Here is a 12,783-nt window from a genome sequence, read left to right on the forward strand (position 1 = left end):
CCATAAGCCAGGGCACTTCAAGAAAAATTGCAGACTGTTTAAAAAGCAATGTTCCGAGAATGCAAATAGTGTAACTAATACTAGCGAACCCGTCGCATGGATTGTGGGCCAGGGAGAGCCAAAAGAATGGTATATTGACAGCGGTGCTTCGAAGCACATGACTTCTTTTAAAGATTTTTTCCAGAAGTTAGAAATCACGCAAGGTTCCGAAGTGGCGATGGCGGATGGCAAAAAGGTGGAAGCTGCGGGCTTTGGTAGCGGTCGTATTAATTGTCTTGCGGACAATGACGAATTAAGAACGATCGATATTTCTGATGTCTTGTATGTGCCTAGCTTAACAACAGGATTAATTTCTGTGAGTGCGTTGACAAAAAAGGGATTTAAAGTTATATTTATGGATAATCAATGTATTATCAATGATGCTAACGGAAAGTGTGTAGCTGTAGCGATAGCTATAGGAAATATATATAAACTATACACGTGCGAGTATGCGTTTCAAACGAAAAGCTGTGAGCATACATGGCATAGAAGAATGGGACATCGGGAGTACCAAACGCAGATACAAAATTTGAAGCGTGAAAAGGACGCATTTCAGCTGGCAAAGCGAGAAATCGATGCCGAAAATCAGCGCCTTAAGGCAAGCTTAAAGTCCAAAGAAAAGGAACTTGCCGACGAGCAGGAGCTGCAAAGGGAGCTGAAAGCAGAGCTCGACCGTACCAAGCTAGCGGTCAAGAAAGCCAACGTACTCAGCCTCGAGATGGAAGCGTACGAGCGGTCGTTGAACGAGCTAAACACAAAGCTGGAGGCGCAGAAAACGTTGGTCAGGGAGTTGGAGGGTACGATCGACGTGCAGGAGCAATCGATCAAAAGCCTCAAGCAGCAGTTGGTCCTGCTGGAGGAAAGTCTCGAGTCACAGCAAAAGCATTCGCGCGAGCTCAAGCAGGAGGCCGACACGATGCAGGGTAAGCTGCGCCAGAGCGAACACCAGCGGGTTGACCTGATGAGACAGCTGGAGGAGTTGGGCGACGAGCACGATCGCCTGAAGCAGAGGGTGGAAAACAATCGTGTCGACTTGGAGCAGATGGCCGCTGATAAGGAGCAGGTGTGCGGTGCGCTGGAGGTAGAGAAAAGCAATCTTCTCAAAAAGAACCTTACACTGGAGGACGAGATAGGCGCGTTGCGGAAAGCGAACGCGGAAAAGCAGCAGGAAGTTGAGGATGTGCGCACGGAGTTTGCAAGTTATAAGATTCGGGCGCAGTCGGTTCTACGACATGCCCAAAGTGAGGATAGTTTCAAGACAGTTTCGGATCAGTCCGAGGAAAATGATGATTATCCGTATTCCAACAATGATGTCGGTGAGGGTCACTCAACTAAAAGGAAGACACGAGGGAAATTACCACAACGATACAATGATTACGAGATGAGTTTTTCTGCAGTTTGCCAAGATCCCAATCCCCAATCTTTTGATGAGGCAATCTCTTGTTCAGAGAGGGACCAATGGCGGGTGGTCATTAAGGAGGAGCTTACATCGATGGAAAGGAATAATGTATGGAAGAAAGTGTCTATGACTGAAAGTATAAAACCCCTCACTACGAAATGGGTCTTTCGAGTGAAAGATAATGGAAATGGCTCCGTTAAGTACAAGGCTAGACTCGTTGCAAGAGGATTTATGCAAATAGAACGTATAGGAACTAAAGAACAGTTAGCAGATATTTTTACAAAGCCCATGGAAGCAATCCAATTTAAGTTTTTACGAGAGAGAATTGGATTGAGAGAGGGTGTTGAGAAATGAACTCTTATTTATAAACGTCAAATGCAGCGAATTGGATTAATGCGTATAAACGGTAACCCGAATGTAGTAACGTGTAGAAAAGATACTGAATAAAAGCTGAACTCGTGTCAGTCGTGTATTAACACCCAAGCAGACTAGCAGCAGACCCAAGCGATACCGAAAGAAAAACTCTGCCAGTCAACAGATGGCTCCGTAATCCAAAAGGTCGTTAAGCTCCTGCACACATGCCTTAGAAACTCTTCGACCCTTAGCGGCTTCGTCGAGCCGCTGAAGACTGCCACCGAGGCTCATGGATGTTCATAAGAATCTGTCTGTGTAGTGGCAACCCATCGATAGTTAAATTTAGAGACATCGAAGCAGGTAAAGTCACATTGCTAGAAATAAATAATAATTCAACATCACAATACGTGTATTTGCCCATTCGACTAATATTTCAATCATCTTACCTGAATCGTTTGGACAAACTAAACAGCATGTCCTTCGGCAGCTGATTCTCTCGTAAAATATCTAACATCATGATCACAGTCGAATGAAACAGATTTTGAACAACTGCCAAAAACCTTATACATTCCTCCATCGTCGCGTTGTCTTACTTCGAAGTACTTCCACTAAATCTACCTAATCTGCTCACGTTATCCGGTACACCATCGATTCTTGAGACTTCGTCTTGAGCATGATCGTCTCCGGAACGGGTTTCTTCTTCTGAACCAACTAGGTCGAAGACGATCAAAGAATCGTCATCAATCTCTAGCTGACCCACACTGGTACTAGGAGCTTCTGAAAAAAATAATCATATATTTAAATTTCGTATTCACATTTGGAGCAGCACAAGCACAAACACTTACGGTCCGTTCCACAAGAATGTTGGCTTTCCTGATCAAATCTTTTCGCATTCACTTAGTACAAACTAGCAGAACGCTGAAGCTGCTCTAGAAAGTTGTTTTTGTTTGCCATTTTCACTAGCTATGGACACCACTTTTAACAAAATTAAAATTTCCGAAGTGCTGGAAGCTTGCAACGTTGCTTCTGAATTTGTTTACAAATTTGTGTGGTGCAGTGGAAAGGGAGGCACAATGGGATTGCTTCCTTGAGTCGTGCGCACTCGCTCTCGCACATGGTATAAACATTGAATGTTCCAAAGATGACAGCTCGTGGTTACCTGGGTCGCTTGTCATTTAGTTGCAACTATTATTGTCCAACCTATTAGAGGGGAATATGGATCATTTGGTTCAAATCTTTTTATAACTAGTATTGTTACTTACTTGTGTTGGTGTTTGCTGCTTCTGAGACTCGAACTGCTTGGCACAAGAAGAGGTATGTTGTTGTCGGCTCACCAAATCACATGAGCCACGCTCCGCTTCGACGATTGGTAGCTTAATTGACAATATCTATCAACAAACATTTTCAACAGGTGATGACCACAGTTGGCACAACGAAAAGCACCAGTCTGTAACAGTAGCCGCAATTTATCTGTATGTATCTGTATGCTGATGCACTGCTTTTGCTTTGATTCATTATATGCTGCCACCAAACGATTCTTTCTTTTTGATCTTGGTTTTGCAGGTGCCAAATCTTTCTTTTTGATCTTGGTTTTGCAGGTGCGTTTTGTGGATCAAAATTTGGTTGCTTGCTTTGGGTAATTCCGTGGAGATTCATGTCGGCGCATCACTTGGTGGAGCATCATTTTCATTGTGTGTTTCATTGATTTGGCTACTTTTCCAAATCCGTATGGTGCTTTTCATAATTCCATGGAATGATTGTGAATTGAAAATTGAAAAGTGATTTGCTATTGGGTTTTTTTTTAACTACACTATTGTGATTTCCATTTTGTTTATTGGTTTCTCTAGTGTTTATGTATACTAATTAACGATATTTCTTTTATGTGTAGAAATATTTTAAAGTCAAACTCTAATTAAAATGAATCGGTGTCGTTATTTAACGAAAAAACAATATTTTGTATTTATTGTGTATGTTGGATGCCCATATATGTTACATGTTTATATTATTCTTTCGATTGATTAGTAGTTTCTTAACTTACTCCACTAATGAATGAGATTAACGTATAAATAGATGTTGACCCTCCTCATCTACTTGAATGGCCGCAAGCTTGAATTTTATTTCCCTGGTATTGGTTCCACTCAGTGAGGTAAACAAACCTAGTCAAACATTTAGGCCAGTAGGTTCACATAGATTAACAAACGCCCTTCAAAACTAATGTGTGGGAATTCAAATTATATTCGCCTTCGGTAGTACAATTTAAACAACCATGTTTCTCATTGAAGTTTGTCACACCTGAAAACGGACGTAACAAAGATGAGTAAAGTAACAATTAGAGAGAAAGAAAGTCTTACCTTTAATAAATGCTCGTGCCGCTGCATCAGCAATAATTGCACGAACTTTTATCTCATGTTGCACTTCGTTGGTGATGGCTCCGTAATCAAAGTCGTTAAGCTCCTGCAGACATGTCTTAGGAACTCTTCGACCCTTAGCGGCTTTGACGAGCCGCTGAAGATTGCCACCGAGCCACTTCTGGTAGCTCATGGATGTTCATAAGAATCGACCAAAACGTGTTCAGGCCACGTCTGTGTAGTGGCAACCCATCGATACATAAATTTAGAGATATCGACATTTCACATTGCTAGAAATAAATAATAATTCAACATCACGATACGTGTTAGCGCATTCGACTAGTATTTCAATCATCTTACCTGAATCGTTTGGACAACCTACATAGGATGGCTTTGTGCCAATATCGACCACCATTCACTGCAATAATGTTCGCGACGGTCTTATTAGATTTCAAAAGAGTACAATCGTTCTTCGGCAGCTGATTCTCTCGTAAAATATCTAACATCTTGTTCACAATCGAATTAAACAAATTTTGAACAACTGCCAAAAACCTTATACATTCCTCCATCGTCGTGTTGTACTACTATCTAAGCTATCTACACTGCTCACGTTATCCGGTAAACCATCGATTCTTGAGATTTCGTCTTGACCGTGATCGTCTCCAGAACGCGTTTCTTCTTCCGAGGCCTTCTTCGACAACTAGATCGAAGACGATCAAAGAATCATCATTAATCTCTAGCTGACCCACACTGGTACTTGGAGCTTCTAAAATAAATAATCATTTATTTAAATTTCGCATTCAAATATTGAGCAGCACAAGCACAAACACTTACGATCCATTCCACAAGAATGTTGGCTCTCCTGATCAAATCTTTTCCCATTCACTTTGTACAAATTACCTGAACGCTTAAGCTGCCCTAGAAAGTTGTTTTTGTATGCCATTTTCACTAGTTATGGACACCACTTTTGATAAAATCAAAATTTCCGAAGTGCTGAAAGCTTGCAACGTTGCTTCTGATTTTGTTTACAAATTTGTGTGATGCGGTGGAAAGGGAGAGGCACAGTGGGATTGCTTCCTTAGTCGTGCGCTCTCGCTCTCGCACATGGTATAAACACTGAATGTTCCAAAGATGACAGCTCGTGGTTACCTGGGCGGGGCTCTATGAAGGACTGTATTAGTGATGAGAAGAAGGAATAGCTTCTTATGATCCGATCTGCTCTCTTGATTATATGATCTGATCTGATCCGAAAATATGAGAGCAAATGCTCCATTATGATCCTAGTGACGTCATTACCCGTAGCGCTATGGCGATGTGTTCTGATCTGATCCAATAAGCTCTTTGCCGGCAGACCTATGGCGATGTGATCTGATCTGCTCCATTATGATCCTAGTGACGCCATTACCCGTAGCGCTATGGCGATGTGTTCTGATCTGATCCAATACGCTCTTTGCCGGCAGACCTATGGCGATGTGATCTGATCTGCTCCATTATGATCCTAGTGACGCCATTACCCGTAGCGGTATGGCGATGTGTTCTGATCTGATCCAATATGCTCTTTACCTGTAGACCTATGGCGATGTGATCTGATCTGCTCCATTATGATCCTAGTGACGCCATTACCCGTAGCGGTAAGGCGATGTGTTCTGATCTGATCCAATATGCTCTTTGCCGGCGGGCCTATGGCGATGTGATCTGATCTGCTCCATTATGATCCTAGTGACGCCATTAGGCTGGTGTCAGTGCTTTACCGCACGATCTTTCGACAGGCGAAAATGTATGGGATTTGACAGCTGCAAGGTTCGCACGATTTCTCCGCACGGCAAAATCAAAATCATTTGATTTTATCGGATGGACGCATCCGATTTTATCTGTCAACAAAGTTGGACTTTATAAACTCGGAGTTGTGGCTTTCATCTAAGAAAAATAATAAAATTCATTTAATCGCCTTAGAAATTGAAAAATTACAGGAAAATTGGCGGACCTGTCGTCCGACAAAACATCGTGCGGTAAAGCAATGACACCAGCCTTACCCGTAGCGGCATGGCATTGGAGTACGATTATGCTCTTCTGATCTGATCCGATCTTTGACTGAGAGCAAATGATCTGATCTGCTCCTGAAATTTTGGAGTTTTCTCATCACTAGACTGTATGAAGGTATGACTGTTCGATTCCATGTTACGTAACAACTGATGAAGAGGAATTTTTAAGGCAGTATGTCCTCTAAACGGTGATACGAAGCCAAAGTTGTAATGATGAAAATCTGGAAAGTACGGGGGGAAATAACAGCAGTCCAGTTTTTCTCTTTTCCACTAGCTGTTTCCTGACATTTTCGTTTCACATTGTAACGATATTGTTCTTCGATGCTGATGATCTTCCAAATTTGAGATTTTTAGTTACATCTGAACAAAGTAGGGCAAAAAATAACGATCGGCATCGAAAATTTGATTAGAAACCCGGATTAGAATCTGTCACACTTCCATTGATTCGATTTGAATTCGCAATCCGGACTGTTCCGTCCGCTTTCCTCCTTCTCGTCCGACAAGGATGACGTCGTTATGGTGTGGATGTTGTACAAGGTCGGTTGGTGGGATTTATATGCCATCGGGCTGTTCAATATTTTTGATATACCATCCTTTCCAGGGTTCCTGGTACGAGGAGATGACGAACGATCGTAAAAAGTCGACGGTAAAGGGGATGGCATGGACGAGCGATGGGCAGAAGATATGCATCGTTTACGAAGATGGCACTGTCATCGTTGGCTCGGTCGATGGTAACCGGATCTGGGGAAAGGAACTGAAGAACGTATCGCTGACCGGCGAACAATGGAGTCCGGACGGGAGACTGCTCCTATTCAGCATTAAAAATGGTGAGGTTCACCTGTACGACAACCAGGGCATCTTCGTGATGAAGCTGCACATACAGTGTGTGTACCTTACGCCGTCGAAGAGCATTACGATGGTGGGCCTTTGTAGGTTCCATAAGGGCACCTCGCCGAGTCGTCCAGTTCTGGCAATTTGCTACGAAAACGGTCGAATGCAGTTGATGCGGCACGAAAACGACGACACGCCGGTTGTGGTGGATACGGGAGTGCAGGCCATTTCGTGTATGTGGAACCATTACGGGACGATCCTGGCGGTTTGCGGAATCAAGTCGAACGTACCACATCGACGACACGCCCGCCCTGGAAGTGCTAAACGATCTCGACTCGAAAACGGTCCACGAAATCCCGCCCAAGGTGGACCCGAGCCAGGATCCCATCTGTTGCCTGGCATCGTCGGAGAGTTTGCTATTGATCGGCCGGGAGAGTGGCCTCATCCACGAGTACACACTGCCCCATCTGGTGTTGCGCAACCGACACTATCTGCAGACGCGCAGCTATAAGCTGGCGATCAACTGTAACTCGACCCGAGCGGCCATGATCGACTGCAACGGCGTGCTGACGACGCTGACTCTCCGTGACGACACAACGAGCAACGAACTGGAGCAATCGAGCGGCCACATCCAACGGAAGGACGTGTGGGCCATCTGCTGGGCGAAGGACAACCCGCAGCTGCTGGCCATCATGGAGAAGACGCGCATGTACATCCTGCGCGGGGCCGACCCGGAGGAACCGATCACCTGCTCCGGCTACATCTGCCACTTTGAGGAGCTGGAAATCACGGGCGTCCTGCTGGACGACATCATCAAGGGTGGTGCGACGCCGAACGTGAAGGAGCATCTCGTGCAGTTGCGCGTCAAATCGCTGCGCGACACGGAGGACCTGCTGGCGCACGTCGGGATCGCCGAGGCGAAGCAGTTCATCGAGGATAACCCACACCCGCGGCTGTGGAGACTGCTGGCGGAGGCATCGCTGAAGAAGCTGGACCTCGAGACGGCCGAAGCGGCGTTCGTGCGATGCAGCAACTATCCGGGCATTCAGCTGATCAAGCGCCTCAGGACAATCCAGCTGGAAGCGCTGCAGCGGGCCGAGATCGGCGCGTTCTTCGGCGAGTTCGATGAGGCGGAAAACCTGTACATGGACGTGGATCGACGGGATTGCGCGGTTCGGTTGCGCCAGACGCTGTGCGATTGGTTTCGCACGGTGCAGCTGTATCGGCTCGGGCCGGGCACGTCCGACCAGCAGATGGAGAACGCGTGGCGCGAGATCAGCCACCACTACATGAACATGCGCGCCTGGGGCAGCGCCAAGGAGTACTACGAGAAGGCGCACCACATCGAGGGCCTGATGGACGCGCTGTACGGTTTGGAGCAGTACGACGAGCTGGTCGGCTGCATGCACAAGCTCCCCGAGAAGAGCCCGCAGCTGGCGAAGCTGGGCCAGATGCTGGCCACGGTGGGGATGTGCGAGCAGGCGGTCGCCGCCTACCTCAAGCTGGGCGACGTCAAGTCGGCCGTCTCCAGCTGCATCGGCCTGCGGCAGTGGGGACTGGCGGTGGAGCTGGCGCAAAAGTACAAGATGCCCCAGATCAACACGCTGCTGAGCAAGCACGCGGCCCAGCTGCTGCAGGAGGGCAAGCTGCCGGAAGCGATCGAGCTGCAGCGGAAGGCGGGCCGCTACCTGGACTCCGCCCGGCTGCTGCTGAAGATGGCCGAGGCGGAGGTGGAGAAGAAGTCCGACTACGTGCGCATCAAGCAGCTGTACGTGCTGTCGGGGCTGCTCGCGGAGGAGTACATCGAAAAGCAGATGGCGCTGCAGGCGGGCGGCCCAAGCCGAGCGGCGGTCCTGGCCCAGCTCAATCCGGACGATGCGGTGCTGATCGAGCAGATATGGCACCACGCGGAGGCGTACCACTATATGCTGCTGGCACAGCGACAACTGCGCTCCGGGTTGCTGCATAGCGCCGTCATTAGCGCGCTCCGGCTGCGCGAGTACGAGGACGTGCTGGACGTGGAGGTGCTGTACGCGCTGCTCGCCCTGGCCAGCTGTGCCGATCGCTCGTTCGGCACCTGCTCGAAGGCGTTCATCAAGCTGGAGGCGATCGAGACGATCTCCGAGGGTCGTCGGCTGCAGTACGAGGAGCTGGCCATCAGCATCTTCTCGCGCTACGACCCGAAGGACAACAAGGTGAAGCACGTCAGCTGTTACACCTGCGAGACGCCGGTGGCCGACTGCAGCACGCTCTGTCCCAGCTGCGGCAATCGCTTTCCGCCGTGCATCGCGTCCGGACAGCCGCTGACCAATCCGACCGGCGCCTGGCAGTGTTCCGGTTGCTACCACGTCGCGCACCCGCTGGAAATGACGTCACGCAAGACGTGCCCCCTCTGCCATCTCTGGCTGATCGCGCCGGCGAAGGGAGCGGTGGAGATTTAATGTTTTACTGCACACAAACACACATGCTTATTACGTACCTGCGTTCAAGTTTATCGAACACTCCGTTTATCATGATCTTTTCTTAAGGTTAGTACACATTATTCAAATCTATTGTTTCCCAACAGATGAAACAGTTAACTGATAGTTACAATACCTACGATGCGATGTTCCCATTATGTTATTTTCATTTATCATATTACTTTTAACATCAACATTTTTACATTTTTGGGAAGCTACATTCGAAAAGGTTTAAAAAAGAATTAAGTATGACAGTTTTCAAATTATTATGAATATGCAAAGAAGATGTTTTAGATATTGTTGGGAAACCAATCATCGGGCAGTATGAAACGTCGATAACGCTTTCAATTGCAATAAATGTAACACACCAAAATAAACTCAGAAGGACTCCGTGGAAAAATGGTTTAAATGATTGGTAACGAATTACTGGATGATTAACGTGATTAAGTTGACAACCTATGATGAAATTACTCCTAGTAGAAAGAAAATGAAACGTAATAAAGTTAAATAGGTAAATAAGACACTGGACAACTTCTTCAAACTTACTCTACCTACCTTCTTATTTAAAAATACTTACTCTGCCTACCTACAGCGCAGGAACCGATAGGAGGGTTTCTAAAGTAGAACCACAGTTAATATCCTTAGCGAGGGCAAGAAAACTTTACATTTTGATTTATAAATTTTGAACCATGAAGTGAAGTTATACAAAAGCCCTAGGAACGAAAAAACTCACCACAAACCCAGAAACACACCTTTCGGATATTTTGATTAAATACTATCAAGCATGTTGTTTATTTGAGGTAGAACTTAAGTGCGAGTTTATTGCTCAATAAGTTTCTGGTCCTTACATTAACATAGTTTCTAATACAAGTTTGGTAATAATTAGTTGTATTCTTTAATATGTTATCAAATTTACAAGATTTCTATTTTACAACTAACAAATCGATCAAGTCGACAACATCTGACTTTGCGGCCGCATCTATTTATCTCGACGGATTAATCGAATTCGTCTAGATTATTGACATTGTTTGGGCTTGCTGTTAATTCTGCGTCAATTCATCCTTTCAAAATTTGATTTAATTTCGACGTAAATTTCATGTTTTGCGTCCACAGTAGAAAGTTGCTTCCAATCTGTTAAAAATCTATCAATATCCGTACCCGTTAGTTTTGATTCACTTAACCGTTTTGAAAACATCGAAGCCCATTCTTTAACCGAAACGGAATTATTTGCAGGCAACTCATTTCGTATAATAAAGTCTGCAATGAGAACATTATCCAACAACGCATAATAAAACACATTATGATTTTCGGAATCCAGTTGACTGAAGGAGTCGAAAGGATCTTTCTCCATCAAATAAGTGAATATTTCCAGCTTGTTTTTGTTTGAAGCATTTTCACTGTCGCACACGCAGTAGAAGAAAGCGTTCCAGTTGTTTTCTTTTTCATTGATTTTCTTCGCAGCAAAACCAAAATATTCAATGAGACATTTCCCCAAAGTTAACCAACCCTTCATGCAAGCGATATGCAGAAGATTCCTGTCCGTTTTTTTGTTTTTGTAGTCCAGTTCTCCAGTTGTTTTCAAATAATCGCAAATGATCTTTACCGACTTTTCATCAACCAAATGATTTTGTTCAAATTTAAGAATCTTGCCGTAGCTATTGAGGTTACCACTTTTTAACTTGTCCATCAACACAGGGATTCGCTCTTCGAAAGGAAGATGTTCCTGCAATTTACACTCTCGTTTGAAAATATCCTTACCAATTTCTTTATTATTATTCGTCGTATACCAAAAGACGCTCTTTCCCTTCGAATCGAGTTGACCGAAACAGTCGATAGGGTCTTTTTCCATCAAATAAGTGAATATTTCCTGTTTGTTTGAAGCATTTTTACTGTTGCACACGCAGTAGAAGAAAGCGTTCCAGTTATCGTTTTTTTTATTGATTTCCTTCGCATCAAAACCATAATGTTCAATAAGACATTTCGCCAAAGTTAACCAACCCTCCTCGCAAGCGATATGCAGAAGATTCCTGTCCGTTGTTTTGTTTTTGTAGTCCAGTTCTCCAGTTGTTTTCAAGTAATCGCATATGATCTTTACCGACTTTTCATCAACCAAATGATTTTGTTCAAATTTAAGAATCTTGCCGTAGCCATTGAGGTTACCACTTTTTAACTTGTCCATCAACACAGGGATTCGCTTTTCGATAGGAAGATGTTCCTGCAATTTACACTCTCGTTTGAAAATATCCTTACCAATTTCTTTATTATTTTTCGTCGTATACCAAAAGACGCTCTTTCCCTTCGAATCTAGTTGACCGAAGCAGTCGAAAGGATCTTTCTCCATCAAATAAGTGAATATTTCCTGTTTGTTTGAAGCATTTTCACTGTTGCTCAAGCAGTAGAAGAAAGCGTTATTTTTATCGTCTTTTTCATTGATTTCCTTCACATCAAAACCATAATGTTCAATGAGATATTTCGCCAAAGTTAACCAACCCTTCCTGCAAGCGATATGCAGAAGATTCCTACCCGTGTGTTTTTCACTGTCGTTCAGTTCTCTAGTTGTTTTCAAGTAATCGCAAAAGATCTTAAGTGGCTTTTCCTCAAACAAATCATTTTGCTCAAATTTAAGATTCTTGTCGGGGCTGTTAAGGCGAGAATTTGTTAACTTGTCCATCAACACAGGGATTCGCTCTTCGATAGGAAGATGTACCTGCAATTTACACTCTCGTTTGAAAATATCCTTACCAATTTCTTCATTATTATGCGTCGCATGCCAAAAGACGCTCTTTCCCTTCAAATCCAGTTGACCGAAGCAGTCGAAAGGATCTTTCTCCATCAAATAAGTGAATATTTTCAGTTTGTTTGAAGCATTTACACTGTTGCACACGCAGTAGAAGAAAGCGTTCCAGTTGTTTTCTTCTTCATTGATTTCCTTAACACCAAAACCAAAATCTACAATGAGACATTTCCCCAAAACATGCCAACCATTCATAATGGCAATGTGCAAAAGATTCCTACCATTTTCATCGTGGTATCGAAGTTCCCCGATTGATTCCAGAGTTTCACAAATCAATTTACATTTCGTTTCATCTTTCAAATGTGTGTTTTGAAGATATTCTAACATGTCCTTTGCATCAAAACCTAATGTTTTGAGGACATTAATCAAATCAATAATCTGATCGAAACTAAAATGTTGCAACCTCTTCTTAAATTTGCTCTGAAGGATGTAATCAGAAATGTTACGATTATTCTTGACGGCATAATAAAAAACGCTTTTTCCATTCAAATCCAGATATTCGAAACAATCAATAGGG

At 44.3% G+C, this 12,783-nt stretch overlaps 1 protein-coding gene across 1 annotated transcript; it reads left to right on the top strand.

The window, feature by feature from the left end:
- Positions 1–532: 532 nt before the first annotated feature.
- Positions 533–9,614, top strand: LOC131285714 (WD repeat-containing protein 35-like). The gene is given in 4 exon segments (XM_058314571.1): positions 533–1,355; positions 6,637–6,719; positions 6,784–7,299; positions 7,301–9,614. Coding segments are annotated over 4 exon segments (3,576 nt in total). The 3' UTR covers positions 9,455–9,614.
- The last annotated feature ends 3,169 nt before the right edge of the window (positions 9,615–12,783 follow it).

The sequence above is a fragment of the Anopheles ziemanni genome, chromosome 3 (assembly GCF_943734765.1).
Source record: "Anopheles ziemanni chromosome 3, idAnoZiCoDA_A2_x.2, whole genome shotgun sequence".
NCBI classification, from domain to species: domain Eukaryota; kingdom Metazoa; phylum Arthropoda; class Insecta; order Diptera; family Culicidae; genus Anopheles; species Anopheles ziemanni.